Source organism: Fragaria vesca, linkage group LG1 (assembly GCF_000184155.1).
Source record: "Fragaria vesca subsp. vesca linkage group LG1, FraVesHawaii_1.0, whole genome shotgun sequence".
NCBI classification, from domain to species: Eukaryota; Viridiplantae; Streptophyta; class Magnoliopsida; order Rosales; family Rosaceae; genus Fragaria; species Fragaria vesca.
In genome coordinates, this window is record NC_020491.1 from 6,910,825 (window position 1) to 6,932,111 (window position 21,287).

At 38.6% G+C, this 21,287-nt stretch overlaps 4 protein-coding genes across 4 annotated transcripts; 3 read left to right on the forward strand and 1 right to left on the reverse strand.

The window, feature by feature from the left end:
• Positions 1 to 1,807: 1,807 nt before the first annotated feature.
• Positions 1,808 to 4,838, forward strand: LOC101291763. Its single transcript, XM_004288945.1, has 5 exons — positions 1,808 to 1,898; positions 1,990 to 2,187; positions 2,484 to 2,654; positions 2,926 to 3,121; positions 3,482 to 4,838. The coding sequence occupies exons 1-5, from the start codon at positions 1,808 to 1,810 to the stop codon at positions 4,308 to 4,310; spliced, it is 1,485 nt and encodes a 494-aa protein (XP_004288993.1). The 3' UTR covers positions 4,311 to 4,838.
• A 1,037-nt stretch (positions 4,839 to 5,875) lies between these two features.
• LOC101300180 lies at positions 5,876 to 10,599 on the forward strand. The gene is made up of 13 exons (XM_004287601.1): positions 5,876 to 6,271; positions 6,376 to 6,531; positions 6,628 to 6,840; positions 6,933 to 7,022; positions 7,202 to 7,318; positions 7,424 to 7,693; positions 7,974 to 8,130; positions 8,341 to 8,418; positions 8,776 to 8,876; positions 9,286 to 9,456; positions 9,775 to 9,849; positions 10,026 to 10,109; positions 10,199 to 10,599. Exons 1-13 carry the CDS (start codon positions 5,876 to 5,878, stop codon positions 10,547 to 10,549), a joined length of 2,259 nt encoding a protein of 752 aa, XP_004287649.1. The 3' UTR covers positions 10,550 to 10,599.
• Positions 10,600 to 11,734: 1,135 nt separating this feature from the next.
• Positions 11,735 to 14,627, forward strand: LOC101300479 (transmembrane protein 184C-like). Its single transcript, XM_004287602.1, has 9 exons — positions 11,735 to 11,815; positions 11,996 to 12,235; positions 12,456 to 12,512; positions 12,772 to 12,880; positions 12,981 to 13,165; positions 13,239 to 13,327; positions 13,402 to 13,651; positions 13,803 to 14,042; positions 14,137 to 14,627. The coding sequence occupies exons 2-9, from the start codon at positions 12,077 to 12,079 to the stop codon at positions 14,356 to 14,358; spliced, it is 1,311 nt and encodes a 436-aa protein (XP_004287650.1). The 5' UTR covers positions 11,735 to 11,815; positions 11,996 to 12,076; the 3' UTR covers positions 14,359 to 14,627.
• Positions 14,628 to 14,792: 165 nt separating this feature from the next.
• LOC101292060 (methylenetetrahydrofolate reductase 2-like) lies at positions 14,793 to 15,800 on the reverse strand. Its single transcript, XM_004288946.1, has one exon. It carries the CDS (start codon positions 15,798 to 15,800, stop codon positions 14,793 to 14,795), a length of 1,008 nt encoding a protein of 335 aa, XP_004288994.1.
• Between the last annotated feature and the right edge of the window lie 5,487 nt (positions 15,801 to 21,287).

Consider the following 21,287-nt stretch of genomic DNA (forward strand, 5'->3'; position numbering starts at 1 on the left):
AGACTTGTCTTGATGTAGCATTAATTTTTTTTTATTATTATTAGTGATTATCAACAAGTGCGGTGTGAAATGCATTGAGTTGTTTTCTTTCGACAAGAAATGCATTGAGTTGTCTCACTTATCAGAGCATCACTTAACATTCTCTACATGCAGAGTAACAATATGAGTTTACCATCATGAAAATTGAACCTAGGTATGTATATAATTAATCAATAAAACACAATATGAATCATGTTAAGTTTTACTTTTTCATGAGGTATGTATTTTTCGTTATTGAATATGAATGTGCATCTAATTGAATTAAAACTAGATCCACGAGCATATAATAGCCTTGTTAAACCTAGCCGAATATTAGTTAGGAAAAGTACCACGCTCAAAGAAAAAAAAAATCAAGAACGAACCACTTAGTTGTTGTCTGCCACCGATAAATAAGGACAAACATAGACATAACTGCTCGTGTAACCTCATATAAAGTTTTGTTACAATTACCATAATCTCATAATAACTATTAGGCCTAATTTGGTTCAAGGAATATAAAGGAAATGAAATGAAATCTCTGAATTTTCCTTTGACAAAGGAAACGAAAGTGAATTTTTAGGGTGGGGGGAGAAAACTATTTTCCACCCAATTTTCCTTTCATGTGGAAACTATTTTCATTTCCCTTTGGTTTCCAAACAATGAAAAGTAATGACTTTAAAAGTAATGACTTTCTTTTCCCACTGGCTTGATTCCATGAATTAAACACGACTTTAGTGTTATCTTTTTAATTGTTTTAATACGCTATAATCTAACTTTCCAAACTCAAAATTTACATCTTCATAGTTCAAACTCATTAGTACTTGTTTAGGGTTTAGACGCTTGTTATAAACAAAACGATATATTACGGTACTAATAAATCAGTACAAGCACGATCGACTAATATACTTCATTTAATTTATCCAATTCAACACATTTATTAAAATGCGGATTAAACAAAACAATTTATCTGTTAAATGATCCAACAATTTACACCTGAAAAGGAAAAAAAACCCAGCAGTTTACATATTCAGAATTAATTTGACTAAATTCAAAATCCAATACATCAAAAATGTCAATTCCATTAATAAGTGTTGACACAGATTTAATACAAACACATGAAACTCCTCTAGCATGAAAACGACGAACGACGTGGAACCGACCTCTGTTCTCCTCCTTTATTCCTCCACCGTCTGCGAAACTTCCACCGTTAAATAAAACGTCCGCCCCTTCGTTTCTCTCATTTCCCATTTCTCATCCTTCACGTCACCGTTTCAATCTCCGTCTATTTGTCCTCATTTCCATCTTACAATCCCAACTTTTGCTGTCTCTGAGCTCTACTGTTTCCTCAAATCCATGGTTCTCTTGTGTATAAAAACTCTTCTCAGTTTCTAAAAAGCCAAACATTCTGCTCACAGATTGCGTCCTCGCACCTACCACATCGGACACTTTTGCTATTTTCAGGTACCCATTTCCCCAGTGATTCTCTCTAGATCCATTTTTGCTATTTTCAGGCTTCTTTTACCTTTATTTTTTCCTGTTTGTTCAACAGTTTAACTTGATCTGATTTTGCATGCTGCTGAAAAATGAACAACGTGTTTGTCTGATCCTGGATTTGTTAGATGCATTGCGGTTTTGCATTTTGATACTTTTACTATAATGGAAAGAACACCCAGAATCTGTGTTGTGATTTTGAGATATTAATTTCATGTTGTTATTATGTAGGTTAGGAATGAAAGGAGGGTTTAATGGATTGAAGGGTAAACAAATCTCCCTGATTACTATAGTGCTCATGTCGACAACTATTCTATTGTGGGCATGGGAGAAAACTCCGCTTCTTACTACTGTGGTTCCGCCCGAAACCCGGTTGCAGCTGTCTCCAGGTTGGTCTTAAGTAGTTTATTTGTTCCGGTTTAGGGAAGTGTTGCATTATGTGTTTGTTGAGAGTATGTGTTGGAATTGTGTGTGGTACAGAACTGAAGGATGTTTCTGTAGATAGGTCTTCGGAACAAGTGGTACATGTAGATAAGGGTGTACCGGCATTAGCAGAGAGGGATGCTCAGAAAGAAGAATTTCGTGCGGGGTTAGGAACTACAGTAGATTCTGGACAGGACACTCATAAAAGCGATGGGCTTAATAGTGATCAAGTGACAAATGGTGTTGAGAACAATGGTAAGATAATGTGGTTTTTCTATTTTACTTTGTTGGGAGTAGTTTGGTGATGAAGAGTTTATATTTGGCCATAGTTGTGCTTTCGTTAGTATTGTTGTTGTGCTTTCTCAAGCTTCTTCAAGCTGAGCAGCATGAATGTCGCGGACTTCTTGAATTTATCGGCTCATGATGTCAGTATTCATATGCATGGTTAATCAAATGTGTCTTATTTTACCAATACAATCCGAGCAGATCTATCTGCTTTGAGCATCATGTGGTATAAGTTGGACTTAACCTTTGTGTATCATATGGTGCAGGCAAATCCTTAACATCAAACGTAGAAGAGAGGACGTCAGTTGATAAAAGACACAGTGAAAAACCAAAGGAGAAGAATTCAGACCTACAAAAACCAATAGATCTTGCTCATACAAATATCTCCACTGGGGGGAATCGTGAGGATACATTGACTACTCATAAGGAAAATCCAGGTAGGAGATTCATGTCTTTCAGGTTCATTAAAAACGCCATCTATTGCACTGGATTTCCTCACTTAAACACTGAAATTATCCAAGAAATTATTCTTTCCCCAAGTGTCTTCTAGGTGAGTAGGTTCTATGCTTTCTAATGAAAAATGTCAGTCAAGAGAAGCTAAATACACCCATTATCGGTTGGTTCTGGGATGTTGTTGATACATTATTATTAGTAAAGTTACATATTGGAATTACATTACTGATTGTTATATTTTTGACATTATTCCAGGCTGCAATTATGCAAAAGGAAAATGGGTTGTAGGTGATAAGCCGCCAGTGTATTCTGGGTTTGGCTGTAAGCAATGGTTGTCAGGGATGTGGGCTTGCCGGTTGACACAGCGCACAGATTTTGCGTATGAGATGCTTCGATGGCAGCCGAAAGATTGCCAAATGGAAGAATTTGAAGGCTCCAAGTTCTTGAAAAGGTATTACAATCTTTTAGCATAAATCTAATCGAGATGCAATTCACTCTTACAGCAAGTTAACAATTTTCCTAAACAAAGCCAACATCCGTGAAGTTGGAGAACTAGGATGAACTTTCACAAAATTATTGGTGCAGGCCTGTCTATTTGAGGATTTTCTTTAGTCCTTACTTGAAATTTTTAGATTTTAACCTCTTTGGACGGGTATACCAAAAAAAGAAAAGAAACACTGATTTAGATTTAGGCTTTGCATCCTTTTGTACTTCAACTAGTTGTTCATTTGAGCAATTGATCTTGTTTCCTTCTTCTTACTTCTATTACCTAGCAAATTATGTTAATGTGTTAACTGTATTTTGCATTCAGGATGCAAGACAAAACGCTAGCTTTTGTTGGAGATTCATTGGGTCGACAGCAGTTCCAATCTTTAATGTGCATGGTTACAGGTGGTAATGAGAGAAATGATGTCATAGATGTGGGGATGGAGTATGGGATAGCCCAAGCACGAGGCGACGTTCGCCCTAATGGGTGGGCTTATCGGTTCCCAAGCACTAACACCACCATCCTCTATTACTGGTCAGCAAGCCTCTGTGATGTGCAGCCTATTAATGCAACAGACCCAGCCACTGATTATGCCATGCACCTTGATCGACCACCAGCATTCTTGGTCCAATATCTTCATAAATTTGATGTTATGGTCCTCAATACAGGGCACCATTGGAATCGTGGGAAGCTCAAAGCTAACCGCTGGGTGATGTATGTTGGAGGACAGCCAAACAAGGACAGGAAGATAGAGATGATTTGGAAGGCCAAGAATCTGACTGTCTACAGTGTTGTTAATTGGGTGAACTCACAGCTCCCAAAATATCCAGGTCTCAAAGTATTTTACCGATCCATCTCACCTAGGCATTTTGTTGGTGGGGACTGGAATACTGGAGGAAGCTGTGACAACACCAATCCCATGTCAGTAGGAAAGGAAGTTTTGCAAGATGAGTCTAGTGATGAATCTGCTGCCGGCGCAGTGAAAGGAACAGGGGTTAAGATCTTGGACATAACAGCTCTATCCCAGCTTCGGGATGAGGGTCATATATCCCGCTTCCGTCTCACAGCCAAACCGGGAATGCAAGATTGTCTGCATTGGTGCTTACCTGGTGTTCCTGATACATGGAATGAAATTCTGTTTAACCAAATCTAGCCCCATGCAATTGATGCTGATGAGGCATGTATCCAATACCTCAAAAGGGTTCTGTAGGTCAGGTAGATGGCCAAAGGCCTCTGTGGTGCTATCTGAACGCTGTAAATGAAGCAGAATCAATGAAGGGGAGAGACCAGCAACAGAGTTCTGCATAGAAGTTAGATGCTGACTTTGGTCAGATGAGAAGTTACATACCGTGAACATTAAGATTCATATGGATCCATCAAACGTTTCTAGTTTTCGACTCCCTTCAGTTTTGGAGATTCTGTTAACCCTTAGATTGGGGTCGGAGTAAGCACAACAGTATCTGCCTGAGAACCTGAGTAGAGCATTAGTATGCTGCAAGTGATAGCTTCAATACATTGGTTAGAGGGAGAGGACTAGTTTAGTTGTGAAATTTTGTTCAAATATGTACCCCCATAGTGTCAATTGTCAAATATACAGCTTCTGTTGCTGCATACTGCCAGATAGCAATTGTTAGGGAGATTGTTTGTTCCTATATCAAGCTGATTGGGCCATATTTAGCCGCGTTTAGTTTCGAACTTAGAAGTAAACACATGCTTTATGTTTTGCTTGGGCCTTGGCATCTGAACGTTATATGATAAAATTTAGAGTCCACAGATGCAATCAAGAAGACTTCATAAGGAAATCAAGTAGCATTCATCAACACGAAATAGAATTTAAGTAAAAGTAGTTCCCATCACGAAAGTTTCTTAACAATGTGGAGTTCAAAACCTAGGGCGAGTTGGTTCAATAATCAAACTTTGATGTATGAGTTTTTTTGGTTCAATAATCAAACTTTGATGTATGAGTTTTTTAATTCCAAACAAGTAAACGTGTCAACGTGTTACAATTTACGACAGACAACTGTATATAAATACAGACAACTATATATATTACTTATGTAATTACGTCATCCCTGTTGCTTTAAGCTGTTATGGTCAATGACGATCAATCCAATACCTACATCGACTTCTCTCGAATTTTCTCACGACTCACGTAAAGGGTTCTGGCCGACAAAAGATCCTCCACTTAATAAACAACAATACAACACCCCACTAAAACAATTCTCTTCAGTCTTCCTCGTTAAGTTATTCCTCATTGGGCAATAACGTAACTTCCACCAAAAATTCCCACTTAAAAAAGAAAACAACGCCAGCTAATCACCACCTGAGCCCTCAAACCCCTATGCCACTTGCCGTCTCCTCCCTCCTCCACGTCCCAATCAACCCAACCTCCCCGATACGCCGCCGTTTCACTATCTCCCATGTCACAATTGCCGCCCTCAAACGCCCGTTTCCCCCGATGAGTCACCACGTGGCGCCAGTCCATTGCTCAAGAAGCCAGCTAAGCTCCACAACCCGAAATCTAAAAATAAAAAAAATAAAAAAAATTCAAAAAATAGAATCACAAAATGCATGCCCCAACGGTCAAACGCAACTGTCTCTCACACTTTTTCCGGGAGTTTGTATAAACCAAACCCTCTCTCTCCTTGCCGCCACCGATCTCCTCCGATCCGTTAAACGACACCGTTTTCCCGACGAAGACGACGCTGATCGTCCGAAATGGCCGAGGAGTTCTCCAAAGCCGTCGACGACGGTCTCCGCCTCTCCAAACGCCTATACTTCGGGAAGGACCGGTCCGTGTCGCCGCCCAAGCCGCCGCCGGCCATGCACAAATCGGTCGCCGGCCGCACCTACCTCCCTACGTCGCCGATGGTCTACGCCGTGATTTCCGACCCGACGATCGTCGACAACCCGGACATCCCGAGCTACCAGCCGCACGTGCACGGCAGGTGCGACCCGCCGGCGCTCATTCCGCTTCCGATGAACAGGGTTGACCTGGAGGTCGATTGCTTCATGGACACCGCGTTTATTCGGGTCACCGGGTCGTGGAGGGTCCACTGCGTCAAGAGCTCCAGGAGCTGCGGCTGCCGCATTGCTATCCCTATGGGTGAACAGGTCCTTCAATTATAGGGTTTCTAATTTTTATTTTTATTTTTTTGAATTGAATTGAATTTTTTTGGTTTAAAATGTTGTTAAGTAATGTACATTTTGGCTAACAGGGTTCAATTCTAGGTGTTGAGGTTGAAATTTCTGGTAAATCATTCTATACAAAGTTAGTTGAATCGAAAGACGAGGCGGATTTGAGCAAGGTTCCTCATGGAGAAGGAGGCTTTCTCAATGTTAAGCCTCATATCTTCACATTGACAATGCCGCCGGTAACGATTATAACTGGTTTTTTTTGTTCTTGAAATTGAATTGTGTGCTGTTTTAATTATGTTGGCTGAAATGTGGGCTGCTTTTTGTTTGTCAAGATTGATGGGGGAGTCAATCTCACAGTGAAAATGAGTTGGTCTCAGAAGTTACTCTATCGAAATGGAGAGCTTTCTTTGGATGTACCGTTCACATTTCCTGAGTTTGTCGTCCCACCCGGAAAGAAGTACCTGAAAAAGGAGAAGATCCAATTGAATGTGAACTCTGGTCTGGGAACTGGAATTCTATTCAAGGGAGCTAGCCATCTTTTGAAGGTGATATGTTGATCATGGCTCACAGGTCTTCTTTCTATATAGTTTAGTAACCGAGGTGGTAACTTTTTTTCTGGTTTTATGTGACTTTACAGGAAATGCAGAGCCAAGATGGTAAACTGGGTTTTAAGTACGAGGGAGATGTTGTCGATTGGTCAAAAACTGACTTCCATTTCTCATATGCTGTAAGGCTCATATGCAATCTTCTTTCTGACTGTGTATGGATTAATCATAGATATACTTATAAATGGTCTTCGACTGCAAAACAGCTTGTTCTTTGGTTTCCACTGACGCAGGGCATTTAAAAGTTTTGGGAGTTTCAGTTCAACTAGTTAATTTTGCTAACATGTCTATGCATTTCTAGGTCTCTTCAAGCCAAATACGTGGTGCTGTTATCTTGCAGTCACCGTCCAAGGATGATGTTGATCAAAGAGAGATTTTCTCTGTCTATCTTCTTCCAGGAAACCAGCGAAGTAGAAAGGTTGGTGTTATGTTCAATGGAACTTATCAGGTTCTTTCAAATTATTTGTTATCCGGTTTAGTTGTTCAAAGTTGTACCTGAGACCACTCTGATTCGGTCTTGCAGGGTTTCAGAAGGAATATAGTGATTGTTGTTGATATAAGTGGAAGTATGCAGGGAAAGCCACTTGAGGATACTAAGAATGCACTATTGGAAGCCCTCCTTAAACTTGATCCAGAGGATTCATTCTGCATTATAGCTTTTAATGGACAGACTTATACTTCATCTACATCATTAAAATCGGCTACCAAGGAGGCTATCGACTCAGCCATTGAGTGGATAGGCATAAATTTTATTGCTGGCGGTGACACAAATATTTTGCGTCCCCTTAACATGGTATGCTCATCCTATGTATTGTCTCCTGCTTCTTTGCAGCATACAGTTTTGCAATTGGAGTTTTACCAATGGTTTCATCATGATTAATTTCCATGTGTTTCTTACATGGTCATGTATTGTGGCACATTACTGCCAATAAACATGGTCATTCGTCGAGTTTCCCTTCTTGAGGGGATAGCTACTTTTCTCATATTATATATTCTGCATTGATGGTAAGCTATCTAAACGACTAATTAACAATTGCGATTGAATCATTTCTTTTGTTGCTGTGTTGTTTCAGGCAATAGATATGCTATCCAACTCTAATGGTTCACTTCCTCTCATATTCCTGGTTACTGATGGGGCAGTCGAAGATGAGAGACAAATCTGCGATGTAATAAAAAAGCGTCTTGCAAGTGACAATGCTATATCCCCTCGCATATACACTTTTGGAATAGGTGATGGTTTTTTCTGCTAATAGAGTCTTGTGCTAGTTGCAGATTATATATTCTGTAAGAATGCTTTCAATTAATCAAGATCAAAGCATCTTTGTTGTCCGTCTCTTATGCTCCAAGTACACTTTTCACATTGCTTCAAGTACACTTTTAGCTAAGAGCATAATGTTTATGCTCCAGCTTCTGGTTAACATTTATCTATATATTTTCCAGGTTCGTTCTGCAACCATTATTTCCTGCGGATGCTAGCAACGATTGGAAGGGGCCAACATGATGCTGCCTATGATATAGGTCAGTTAACAATATTTTTTTTGGAAACAAATATTTACCCTTAGGTCTACGTTTTGTACTTCAGGTGATGAGAAATTTTGGACTTGTGTGAGCGTACCCTGTTTTATCAAATCTAAAGCTATCATGACCTTAGATTCCTATAAACTTGACTTCAGATCATATGATTCTCACTCACTTCCACAGAATGTTGTCATGAGTGAGCCACAATTAAAAATATTTCATTTGAAAAAAAAACATATATTACTCAATAAACATTAGCAAATTGATCTTTCACTGCATCCATCATTCTATCTAAAGGTATATGGAATAAATCCAGTTGCTATTTATTTATGCACTTCAATATTTTCTCATGCTCAGAGTTCGTTCAGCGTCGAATACAGAAACTATTTGCGAGAGCTTCATCTGTGATTCTTACAAATATAACCATTGAGACATTGGACGATCTTGATGATGTAGAGGTATGCTCATCATCCTATGTGCTGTTTGGACTGTATGTTGAACTAAAATGACACTTTGAGCATTCTTTAGATTTAAACACTTGTGTCATACTATCAATGAAGTCTTCCCAGACGAAGCTTTGCGTCTTTGCTTGTTGAATTACTTCTCGGACCTCTCTCCATGTATATTAATGACTTTTAATACCCATATCAACTCAGGGATAATGTACAATATAGTGCATCTTGTCCTATGTTGAGAAGATATAGCATGTGCCTGCGATAGTTTGAACACCTGTTTAATGATTTCCAATTTTGCTGTGTATTTTGCTGCCTGCAATAGTTCAAACATAGACCGACTGCGTCATTTGGAATTTGCAACCAAGTAATAACGCATTGATGTATCATAACATATTTTGAATTTATCCAATAGGTGTTTCCTTGCCATATTCCAGACCTATCATTTGAGAGTCCATTGAGTGTATCTGGGAGATTCCGAGGCAAATTACCGGAGAGCTTCAAAGTTAATGGATTCTCAGCTGATATGTCGACTATTGTGATCGACATGAAATTCCAAGATGCAAAGGACATACCTCTTCACAGGGTAAGGCATTGGGTTTTGATCTTAATCTTAAGCTAATTTTCTGTTCATTAATTTGTGGAGAGTAATTTGGTTGGTTAGATATCCATATATGTCAACTGAGTTGAGTTGGCTATTCTAGCTCTGGACTTTCATCAAACCTTAATGATGGTGTTTGTTACGTTCTTATTCGATTAAACAGTTCTTTGCATGCTTACATGATTTCACTTCATGTCCCCTTAAGTTGTTGGTGCTAAGCCACACAAAATATATCTTCTCATAGTATGCTCGCCCTATATCTTATGTCTTGTTTCTTGACAATTTCTTCCTTTTCTGCAACAGGTATGTGCAAAAGAAGAGATTGAGTTACTGACTGCTCAGGCATGGCTGTCAGAGAACAAGCAGCTTGAGGATAAGGTTAGACATTGGGTGCTCTTACATCCATCCTCCATGATTTAATTCTTTCAAAATCCAGCCTCACAGTCCTTACACCTTAGTTTAAAAGTTACAATTTATCGATGATTTCATCTCTAACATCACCTATCTAGTTCATGGTACTTACAAGTCTGGTTCCATATCCCTTCTATTGGCAGGTAGCTAAAATGAGTGTACATACGGGTGCTGTGAGTGAGTATACACGCATGGTCATATGTCAAAAGGAAGAAGTTGTACAGAAGGTGTGCATATGTTTAACAAGTAAAGCTTTCTCTTTTCAAGTGGTGTGTTTGAATTTTCTAATGGCTTCTCCTTAATAAACATCATATAGGCCTCAAAGAAAAGCCAGGGCAAGAAGAAGGATATCGAAACCCTGAAAATGATATTGCCACACAGTTTGTGTGTCGGCTTTGGAAATGTGACCGCAACTTCAGACAACCTTTTTCCAGGAACCGAAGAACCAAAGCTTCCAGAAGCAGCTGAAATTTTCATAAAAGCCACTTCAAACTGCTGTGGCTCAATGTGCAATAACTGCTGTTGCCTGGCCTTCATCAAATGTTGTTCCCATGTAAACCCTCAGTGTGCGAACGTATTAACCCAGCTCTTTACTGGTTTGGCCTGTGTTGGCTGCCTAGGTTGCTGTGCAGAACTTTGTTGTGGTCGAGGAAATGGCGGATCATAAATCTTTGTAGAGTAGTGTATAGGAACTTCTGCATTTTCTTCAAAAAATTGCATCAAAATACGCACAGCTAGACAGCTAGTACAATATTTTGCTCTAAATCGTAGTCGAGTGATCTACATTCTTGTAATGTTTTGGGGTCTCTTCGACTATCCCAGGTCAACCCTGTAAATTTTCAGCAGGAATGAAATATATGAATATTTTTAAACTATTTCTTCTTTTTTAGTTACGAAGAATAAATTAAGATTTAACTCTTGATAAATTTTAAATACACACCCTTAATATCTTAATATACATCTTTATTATTTTATGTTTCTATTGAGATTTTATAGGTAAATTAAATGACCAAAACATACATCTATTATTAAAAAAAAAAAAAGACTCTAGAAGTATTCTTTTCAACGTTTTCTACCCTAAAATTGTCAAAAGCATGTCTTCTCCCCTAACCCAACTCTTCTCCACAATTCATTTGAGTTGTTTTTTTTTTTTATATCTATATCAGCTTTAGTTTGATTTTGCATATCATATTGTCGAGTGCTGCATCTTTATCATGATATGTTTTATCGAATAACTAGCTATCTATGTTCAATAGCTACTGTACTTCTACAGTTCTACTAGCTTGTGAATTTTGAAAACTTGTATTAGTGATTTGGAGTTGGGATATAACAATAATCATTTGATTATAAATTGAATGATGATAACCAAAAATTTCTAGCAAAAATTAGACGAAATAATATGTAAAAAGAGGTACCAAATGGTAAATATACATTAATTATATTAAATAATAGAATATTTCATACATTAAGGGCATTTTAGGCAGTTTGGGATGTATATTAAGTATAATACTGAAATAAAAAACTTGACAGATGATGTATTAAGTAAGAAATATGTATTAAGATATTAAAGGTGTATATTTAAAATTTCTCTTAACTCTTAATATTTAAAATGATACAAGCCGAATACAAAAAACTGTACGGCTAAACTTTTATCAACTCGACCACCGACAGGGGTTCAGTTTAGAGTTTAGGCCTATTTGCTTCACCGGTTGGTTTTTCTCGTAACAGGTCGTAGTTTACGTGTCATGGGTTTCACGGAATAAGTTGCTGTAACAGTTACACGTGTCGGCCTCACAACCCAACGCATAACATACAGCGCCTAGTAACTAGTACGGCCGTTGTGTTCTTCTTTGAACTCATCCGTTAAGATTTTGTTCAATTCAGGCCAAATTCTCTTCACAGTTCGCCGGAGAACGATTTCACGTCCGATAAGGTTGGTTCATTTCACACCCTCGCTCTTTTGGACTAGTTTGATTCAGTTATGTATGATTTTCGTCGTTATTTTCTGGACAAAGCTGCTAGGAGTTAGGACTATTACACACGGCATCATAGTTTCTGGTTAAACTTTGCTAGTAGTAATTTGGTAGAGGATTGATCACTTACCTGTTTACAGGTTAATTATTCACTTGGTGTTTTCACTGTGAGCGAGTGATCTTGCATTTTTTTCTACTGGAAAGATGTGCAAGTAAGATTAATGGCATCATCGTCTGATTCACATACGACAGTCCATGGAAGTACATATGCAGATCTCTACAAACCGGCCTTAATAGTTGCAGCTTCCTTCGCAGTTTTGGCACTCATTCTCTCTCTTTTTCTCATCCTTCGACATCTCAAGTCATACACCAAGCCTTCAGTCAGTTCCTTTGCACTCAAAATTGGGTTTTATTGCTGACATTTGTGTTGGCTTTTGCTTACTTGAATGTGTCACTTAATATATGCAATTTCCAGTTTTGGTTTATCATTCGTGTCTTTTCTACCATGCTGTAGTAGGAAAAGTGCAACTTTGTAAGCAGTCATGCTTTCAATTTCGACTGGATTGCATCCAATTCCTTAGCTGATCGATTTCCTTGCAGGAACAACTATGGGTGGTTTTTGTTGTTTCCATGGTACCTGTTTATGCGACTTGTTCGGTATGGGTCTTGATTTCTTTGTCTTTGTGACTAGTAAAAGCAACTTTTACTTCCAACTTCTAACATGCTTTCTCTATATGTATTTAAATTAAGATTTCTCATCCATGTGACAATTGCTGGGGAATGGTTTTTTCATAGAAGCAAACTTGAAATTGTAGGTGTCTTCATATCGGTGGATTTATGTTCTAGTTAGTTTCTTTGTTAGTCCGGGATCATACAACGTTGCAATTTGATAGTTCTGGCTTTCGATTTTACCCAGATTATATCCTTGTGGAAGCCAAAGCTGTCTGTACCATGTGACATTCTGAGAAACTGTTATGAAGCGTTTGCCTTGTATTCTTTTGGAAGCTACTTGGTTGCTTGTCTGGGTAAGTCACTTGTATGTTTCTGCGTTTCTGATCTATGAGCAGATGATTTTCTAGATATTAGAGCTCGCATATCTATGATTCATGAATGGATGTTCCACAGGAGGTGAGAGCAGAGTAGTAAAATTACTTGAAAATCAATCTGGAAAGCTCCTAAACGAAGCATTGGTAGAAGGAGAAGATGAGAATATCAGGAAACCACACTGGTCTCTTCGCGACTTCTTCTTCCGACCAACTATTATTGGGAAATATTTGTTCACAATAGTGAAATTCGGTCTTGTTCAATATGTAAGTCATTTTTTTTCCCCTCGTATAAATTTCATCTTGTTTGGGTCTAATATCTATCTACTGGATAGCTCAGATGATTCTGAAGACAGTGTGTGCATTCCTTGCACTGGTGTTGGAAATCTTTGGCGTCTATGGAAATGGGGAATTCAAGTTGTACTACGGGTATGTGTCCATTGCAAATATGTGCAACTATCTATAACACATTGCTATGTATGATTCATCAAATGAGATTACAGGTATCCGTACATCACGATAGTACTGAATTTCAGCCAGATGTGGGCATTGTATTGCCTTGTGAAATTCTATAATGCGACTCATGAAAGACTTCAACCAATAAGGCCACTTGCAAAGTTTATCAGCTTTAAGGCTATTGTGTTTGCAACTTGGTGGCAAGGTGTGGGTATTGCACTGTTGTGTTCTTTTGGTGTTCTTCCCAACCAGGAAAAACTACAAACAGGGTTGCAGGATTTCTTGATTTGTATAGAAGTATGTTGCTTTCTCAACTAGTTCTCTCTAGAAATGTGAAGTGGAAACATTGGCTGAACTTGCTAGGATAACAGCTGAAACTATTATATGATAAAAGCTTATTTAGTTACCAACTTACCATGCAGATTAAACGTGTGTGTGGTCTTGGCAGATGGCAATTGCAGCTGTTGCACATGTGTTTGTCTTTTCGGCAGAACCTTATCATTACATTCCATTGACTTCTGGGTATGAGAAGATCACCACTACTGAAACAACCAGTGAGGAAGTAGTGAAGTTGGAGGAAGGTGACAGTACACAAGCTGTGGTTGAAACAAAAGAAACTCAGGTCAAGGCTCCTGGAACAAGTGTGAGAGAGAGTGTTCAGGACATAGTTATGGAAGGTGGTCATCATGTAAGTATTTATTTTGCCAATATGATAAGGATACATACATGTTAACAGATCTCTCTCTGTATATTAATTTTGCACATTGTATGCCAATCTGCAGGTTGTCAAGGATGTTGTGTTGACCATAAATCAAGCAATGGGGCCAGTGGAGAAGGGCGTGACGAAGGGTGTGACAAAGATACAAGAAACCTTCCACCAAAGATCAGATGATCAAGACAATAAGTCGGAGGTATCAGTTGAGGAGACTTTTGAGGTGACTCTTTCCGATGAAGAAACACACATGGACCTCGAGAAAAGTACTATATCTGAAAGAAGAATGTAGTTAGTGTAGTCAAAACTTTGATGGAATTGATTGAAGTAGTGCAATTGAAACGAATAGCAGGCTGAAATGTTTAGTGGTTTAGTTGGGGTAAATTGATGACTTCTACCAAGAGTGTGAGCATTCAGTGCGTGTTACATACATACATGCTGAGTCGAAATGCTGGAGAAGCATGAACAGCAGTCTTTTTGTGTAAGGAGGCAATACACACAAGGGACTTTTCCCCAAGCAATTAGGAAAGTATCCTCTCCTGCTAAGAGTAGGAAATTCTGCCAGGGCGTTTAAGTAGATAGCTTATACTCGGTTGATCTCCTGAAAGTAATGTGTACATGTCTTTTTAATGTTAGTTCATATCAATTACTCAACAGAGAACAAGTTCTTATTTGATACTTGAATGTAATTTTGTACAAAAGGTCCAATACTGGTAAACACTTGTGTTATGTAGAACAGTTGGTTGGATTGTCTCCTTTAATTTGCTGGGACGACTCCCCATCTTCTTTACCATTATTTGCGGGGCGTCTCCAAGGCAAGGGCCTTGATATCTTAGCGTCTTCAATCAGACCAAGATTCATTAGTATAGCCAATGCTGATTTCTCCATGTTCATTGTATAAAGATGCAGTGTCCTAATCCCATGAGCTAAAATCTTGTTGCACATCTCTGTTGCAAGGTGAATTCCATAAGCTCTGACAGCTTCTTCATTGTCCTTAATAGGTTCCAAGGCAGCAGTAACTTGAGCTGGTATCCTTGTTTTGCACAAACCAGTCATGCGTATGAAACCTTTGTAGTTATTGATAGGCATGATTCCAGGAACAATAGGACAAGTGATTCCGATTTGGCGACAGTCGTTGACGAATTTAAAGAAAATATCAGTATCGTAGAATAACTGAGTGAGGATCAAATCAGCACCAGCATCAACCTTTCTCTTGAGATAAGCGAGATCACTTTGGTAAGACTCGGGGGTGGCAAGGCCATTATCTTCTTCAATGACGTCTGGATGTGCCTCTGGATAGCCAGCAACAGTGATACCAAAGTAATCACCATATGTTGCTCTGATATGAGTGACCAGGTCGAGGGCGCAGGCAAAGCCGCCTTGGATATGAACAAACTTGCTGTCGTAGTCGCCGCGGAGAGCAAGAACGTTCTGGAGGCCGTTGGACTTGATGGTCTGCAGGGCGTGGTCAATCATGTCAACGGGCATGTTGGTGCAGGTGAGATGCATCATGGTCTCCACGCAGATCATGTTCTGCATTTTGTTGGCAATGTCAAGAGTGAGATCGGCATTTGAGGCCCGCCAAGTGATGTCGCAGAAGGCCGGATTGTGTGCCACCATCCGATCCATCCTCTCCAGCAGGTTCTCCACCCCATCCTCTGTCCTCGGAGGGAAGAACTCGAACGAGAACACCACCTTCTTCTCATCCTCCAGGATTTTGTCGATCACCTTCATCTTCTAGTGTCAAGAAACCTAGTTTGTTTTAGTTGTACGTACCAAGCTAGAGAATGATTGTGTATTTGATTCATGAATAGGAGGCCTCTTCTTATAGAGGAATACAATCCTTATGTAATCAGGAAACATAATCTTATTTTTGTAATTTAATTTGTGCTAAGTAAATTTAGAAAATATATAAGTTCCTAAGTTAACTAACACATAAATTAGGTTGTTTAAAAAAGAATTGTTTTGTTTACCTCCAATTACGTAGGAGACTATTGAGGTGTTTCAAGTCCATCTGAAAGAAGAATTTGATGGTAAAATTCAAGTAATAGACAAAGGGTATACTCCGTTGATCTCTTGAATGTATTGTGTACATATCTTTTTGATGTTCATATCAATCACATAACAAATAACAAGTTCTTAGTTGATATTCATAGTCGATAATTTACCTACAAAGATATTCATGCCATTCTCTTCCCACAAAAGAAAGGTGGCAATAAGAAGGAAAGGGTGACAAGAAGACTCCCCAACAACACTAGTCCTCTGTTTGAGTAACCAAAGCTACTATCACTCTTTTGTAGCGGGCATGTTCCATAGCTCACATTCTCCTTGCAGTCGGCAATGCTTGCACACCCGCAAACTGACAGACCATTTACCACATCCACGGCTTTTGGAGCGCCGCTGCCATCACTTCTCTTGTAAAAATCAACGGCAATGTAGTTAGGCCATCTTTTACCAGCCACATTGTAACAAGTATGAACCATATGAAGCAATGCGTCTGAATTGTCTTCGCAAGATTCAGGTAAGACTGGTACATCTCGGAAGTGGTTCACTAGGACTAATGATCTTGTTGTTGTGTTCATGGGTGGTGATTCACCACGGTTTGGACATGATCCAGCTTTCATGCCACCTTTACTTTCCATACTGGTTTTCTACCATGTAAAACCACTGGTAAGCAATGCTTTCTTCAGCCTCTTTTGTCTGCGTACATAATAAATTACCTCCAATTAGGTTTCCTATATTAAGAGACTATTGAGGTGTTTCGAAAATGTTTAGTGGGGTAAAGTGTGATGACTGCTACTAAGAGTGTGACAGACCTACTGATTTTAAATGCTGCAAAAGCATGAACTAATGTTTATCAAACTGACAGTCATTTCATGTGAAGAGGCACACACAAAGGGACATTTCCCTATGCAATTAGGAAAGTATCCTCTCCTGCTACGAGTAGTTTATCCTTACAATGCACGTAATATGTAGTTACTGTTCATGTCACTTAATAGAGCACACGTTAGTGTAATTTTGTACAAAATGTCAAATACTGGAAACTGTAAACACTTGGTCAGCAGGTAGATGACCTAAAATGCTCTTACCGTATCTATCTTACCAGACACTGAGATGTAGGACAAAATTATATATGTATCACTTACCTAAAATAGTTGATTATAATATGGACATAAACACTTCCAGGTTCCAACTATCCAGGAATTCTACCTATGAAATATTATCTCCAGACCTAGGAAGTGACATATGTTCTCTTACTAGCATTAGGTCCTCCAATCAAAGCATATGTAACCCTTTAAAATTATCTTGGAGCAGGGGAAGGGGTTTAATTAGGGCCCCCTAATTAGATTGTGGGGTTTAGATTGGCTATAGTGTCTTGGAGGAGGGGAAGGGGGTTTAGACTTTAGATTGGCTAAAGCTACCTGGAAGCCAGAAGAGGTAAAATGAGCACTCACATGGTTTGTCTGTGTGGAAGTTCCCCTTCCATAGAAAGAGCTTCTTGGAATGCATAGATGATAGATCTGTAAACTTCTAATCAATCAGTGCTTTGCGCGCATTCCATGAAGGATTGAATCAAGGTCAAAAAGTGAAGACTGCACAGAAGTATGCTTAATTTTCTTATGCACTTGATTCGATGTCATTGCACCGTCGTCACAAAGGTTACGCATTTGAGTGTTCCACACATATCCAACCAAATGTTGCTAAAAATATAAATCAACAATGTGTATCATGTTGCCAAAATATGAACTAACAATGTGTATCTATTGGAATTTTATTCAAATATTTTAAAATACCTTACTCAAATTTGAAATGTCCTTCAATTCTGACCGTTTGTCAATGGAATTATTTTCCTTAATTATGGTTGATCTATATGCTATGAGTTCCTAACATTATGAAACATAATTGTATAATCATAATGATCAATTCATTATTTCCATATTTATTCCTCTCGTATCTTCAGTTTAATATTGGTGATTAATGGCATTACTCTCCTTGGTCCTCCTGAAAGACAGAAAAATTTCTCTCCATTCATATTCGGTTACATACGTTTGTAGCCTATAATTGCTATCATTACACTACTGTTCCATTGGTCCATAATTGTTGTAATCAAAATGTCAATTTCGTTGATATCATTCCTTTACTCTAGTTTTCCATTTCAATTGATATAACTACAATCCATATCTTCCTTGTTTTCTATTCTGTTCCAACAAAGAGAGATAATTAAGTTGTTCGATCAATACTTGTTACATCGAGATATAGTCTCTGAATGGCGGAAATCTACTCTTAAGGGTAGTGAACCGCACGTCTCAACCTACAAGTTCATTCTTTAAAGAATCATCCATCTCCAAAATTTCCATCAGTATCAAGTTAATTAACATTTATAGAATCTATACGATGAAGAACATAAACGTAAAGTAATTGAATGGAGGAATTGATTCCAAGAGTACTGTTAAACAACTGCAACTATACTCTTTAGAAGCTTGAGCAGTGTGAAACTTAGTTTAAAAATGGATTAGTACATGCTTAGATTAAGGTAGCAAGGTTATTAGATAGATTAACAGTTATCACATAGGTTAAAGAGCATGGAAAGGTTAATTAGTCCGACCTCTTTGAGCAAGTGTTGGTCGTATACGGTACGATGAGCCACTCATCCCTGTGTCGTGAGTTGACACTTGTCTAATCAAAACCCTAAACCCAAAATGAGGGTGCAGGGTGATCTGGTCAAAAGTTGATCAAGTTGGACCAGATAGAGCAAGGCAAGCGCCTAATAAGTTAAGAAAGGCTTGGGAAATCTGGGTTTTGGGTTTAGCATATGGACACCTTCACGTGTGGCTTGATGGTCTTGAGACCCTCATGAACAGCATGTTGGCCCAGCAGCCATACCTCTATCATGTGAGCTTACTGAAGATTTTATTGGATTTATGCCAACAAGAATATAGAACTTGCTTGATCTAGTTATATAACAAAATCAGATCAGTTGTAGTTTGTTTATGGAAGAAATATACTTGCTTTTTGTGCTGAAATCACTATAGGATTTTACTTGCATTACAAGGATGATCCTCAACAGAAAAAACCAGGATCTTCATGGTTAACCAGGTGGAGAAGAACTGAACCAGCCAAAGGTTTTAACTTTTGACAGTGGTGTGGAACAGTAACCAGTTTTGCACCACATAAATCTTAGCAATGAGTTGGGATTTGGGAAGAGCTAAGGAAAAAAAAAAGGTTGTAGTTGGAAATAAGGCGGTAAAGTCATTTATGTTTGGGAACTTGAACCAGTAACTAGCAACAACAGCTTGGCTATGGAAATTCTCAGATCACAACTCTATAAAAGCCTTTTTGAAGCTCAGCTCTCAGTGGCTTATGGGATCTGTGTACTACTTCTGATTCAAATAAGCCCACTTATCATATCCTTTTGCTACAAAGCTAGTTAGCAAGATAGCTTAAACCAATTAAGCACAATAGTTTCCAACAGAACTTCAACATATGAAGGTAAGACTTGTTTAATCAGGGTGACATTTTATGTGCAATAGTTTAGAAGGTTTACTGATTGACCTTGTTTGAGTGCAGATATTCAGTTGGATGCAAAGCAAGCTTACTGGGAAACCCCAGAAGAAACCAAACTTGACACTGTTAGATGGTAATTGTTTTGTTTTTCTTTTCTCAATATTTTCATGTTCTCTGATTTGTCCTCATTGAAATGTAATTTGTTCATGTTCTTATGTAGATGATCACAAAGTGCAAAAACCTCCCAAAGAAGATCAACCAATTAGTGAATGGCCTCATGGATTGTTGACAATTGGGACATTAGGAAGCAATCATGAATCAAAAGAAGTTCTACATGCTGCTCCACCACCCTCCCCTAGAGATCCTCTACATGATTTTACACCAGAGGAAGCAACACATATTCAGAATGAGTTGAACTCATTCTTCAATGAACATGTTGATCAATCAAGTTCTTCAGCTGCAGAATTGGACAAGTTTCTTAACAGGCAATCAAGCTTGAAGTTAACTGAAAGAACAAGTAGCAATGCTGCTGATTGTGATGAGCCTAAGGAGCACTTTAATAGTCGATTCCAACGGAGTGAAAGTGTGATTCTCAGTCGAGGAAAGGATGTCAATTGCTTGGAGAACACAGACACTGCCATTGGCAAGAAGTCATTGTCTTTTCTTCTGAAGAAAATGTTTGTTTGCAGAAGTGGGTTTGCACCACCAGTTGCTGCTCCTACTCTAAGAGATCCAATGCCTAAATCAAGAATGGAGAAGGTACATACATAATTGCATACATATTTATGATTAGAATATCATCAATATAATACATGTGCACTTGGTTTCAGATCCATGAATTGTTTCGTGGGATCAAAACGAAGAAGCTTATACACCTCTGCTTCTTTTGCTTGCTTTTCATTCTCCTTCTCTCTTTGAGGAAATATGTTGGACACAGTTATGTCTTAACCTCTTTGTACTCTCACTCTTTTTCAATGACCTCTTGGTCTGATCTAAGCTTGTTTTAAACATGTTGACATCCATCTTGCCTAGCTAGATACCTCTTAAATTATATAAGAACAATACATGAGGCTATTTTCAAGTGCTTCAATTACCCACACTAGCACCCCTTGGTGGCCAGTTTTGTGTATGTACATGCACATCATCAATGTATAGTTTTGGTTACCATACCAGTTTGGATTGAGTCCATTTTTACTTTTGCCAAATGCCAACAGTTATTGAGGGCTATACTTCAGAAGAAGATCTATCCCCAGCAAAGTTCAAATTCAACACTGTCCAAGAAAACTCACTTGGAGGACAGACACATCACCAAGTCTAATGTCACTGCCATTGAGGATCAACTAGTTCAAAAGGGAGACGTTTCAGACTCGGATGATGATGATGGAAGCAAATGGGACAAGTCTGATTCTGAATGTAAGCACTTAAACATGGTCTTGATTAAGTTGTTATATATGCAAATACATGCTTCCAAGGCATAGCATTTTGATCATCATTTGATTCATGGACTAATTGTTCAACCCATTTCTCTTGCAGACATCGTTTTAGAGATATAAACTACATAGTCTCTGGCATCCAAAATGTATCTCACCTCTTTCGACAATAACGCGGGTGCAAATGTGATCAATCGGTTCAAGCAGATCCCATAATCATGTATATGATTTAGAGGTTATGGTATGCAAGAACAGTGACAGATTATGTACAAGGCTAGCAAATGAG

What these genes read in the sequence shown, in the direction of transcription:
- LOC101300180 (XM_004287601.1), top strand. Translation starts at nt 5,876, where the DNA reads ATGGCCGAGGAGTTCTCCAAAGCCGTCGACGACGGTCTCCGCCTCTCC. An exon ending in GAGCTAGCCATCTTTTGAAG is followed by an intron (nt 6,841 to 6,932) that starts GTGATATGTTGA and finishes GTGACTTTACAG; the next exon opens with GAAATGCAGAGCCAAGATGG. An exon ending in ACAAGCAGCTTGAGGATAAG is followed by an intron (nt 9,850 to 10,025) that starts GTTAGACATTGG and finishes TTCTATTGGCAG; the next exon opens with GTAGCTAAAATGAGTGTACA.
- LOC101300479 (XM_004287602.1), top strand. Translation starts at nt 12,077, where the DNA reads ATGGCATCATCGTCTGATTCACATACGACAGTCCATGGAAGTACATAT. An exon ending in CTACTTGGTTGCTTGTCTGG is followed by an intron (nt 12,881 to 12,980) that starts GTAAGTCACTTG and finishes GATGTTCCACAG; the next exon opens with GAGGTGAGAGCAGAGTAGTA. An exon ending in ATTTCTTGATTTGTATAGAA is followed by an intron (nt 13,652 to 13,802) that starts GTATGTTGCTTT and finishes TGGTCTTGGCAG; the next exon opens with ATGGCAATTGCAGCTGTTGC.
- LOC101292060 (XM_004288946.1), bottom strand. Translation starts at nt 15,800, where the DNA reads ATGAAGGTGATCGACAAAATCCTGGAGGATGAGAAGAAGGTGGTGTTC.
- LOC101291763 (XM_004288945.1), top strand. Translation starts at nt 1,808, where the DNA reads ATGTCGACAACTATTCTATTGTGGGCATGGGAGAAAACTCCGCTTCTT. An exon ending in CCGGTTGCAGCTGTCTCCAG is followed by an intron (nt 1,899 to 1,989) that starts GTTGGTCTTAAG and finishes TGTGTGGTACAG; the next exon opens with AACTGAAGGATGTTTCTGTA. An exon ending in GGCTCCAAGTTCTTGAAAAG is followed by an intron (nt 3,122 to 3,481) that starts GTATTACAATCT and finishes TTTTGCATTCAG; the next exon opens with GATGCAAGACAAAACGCTAG.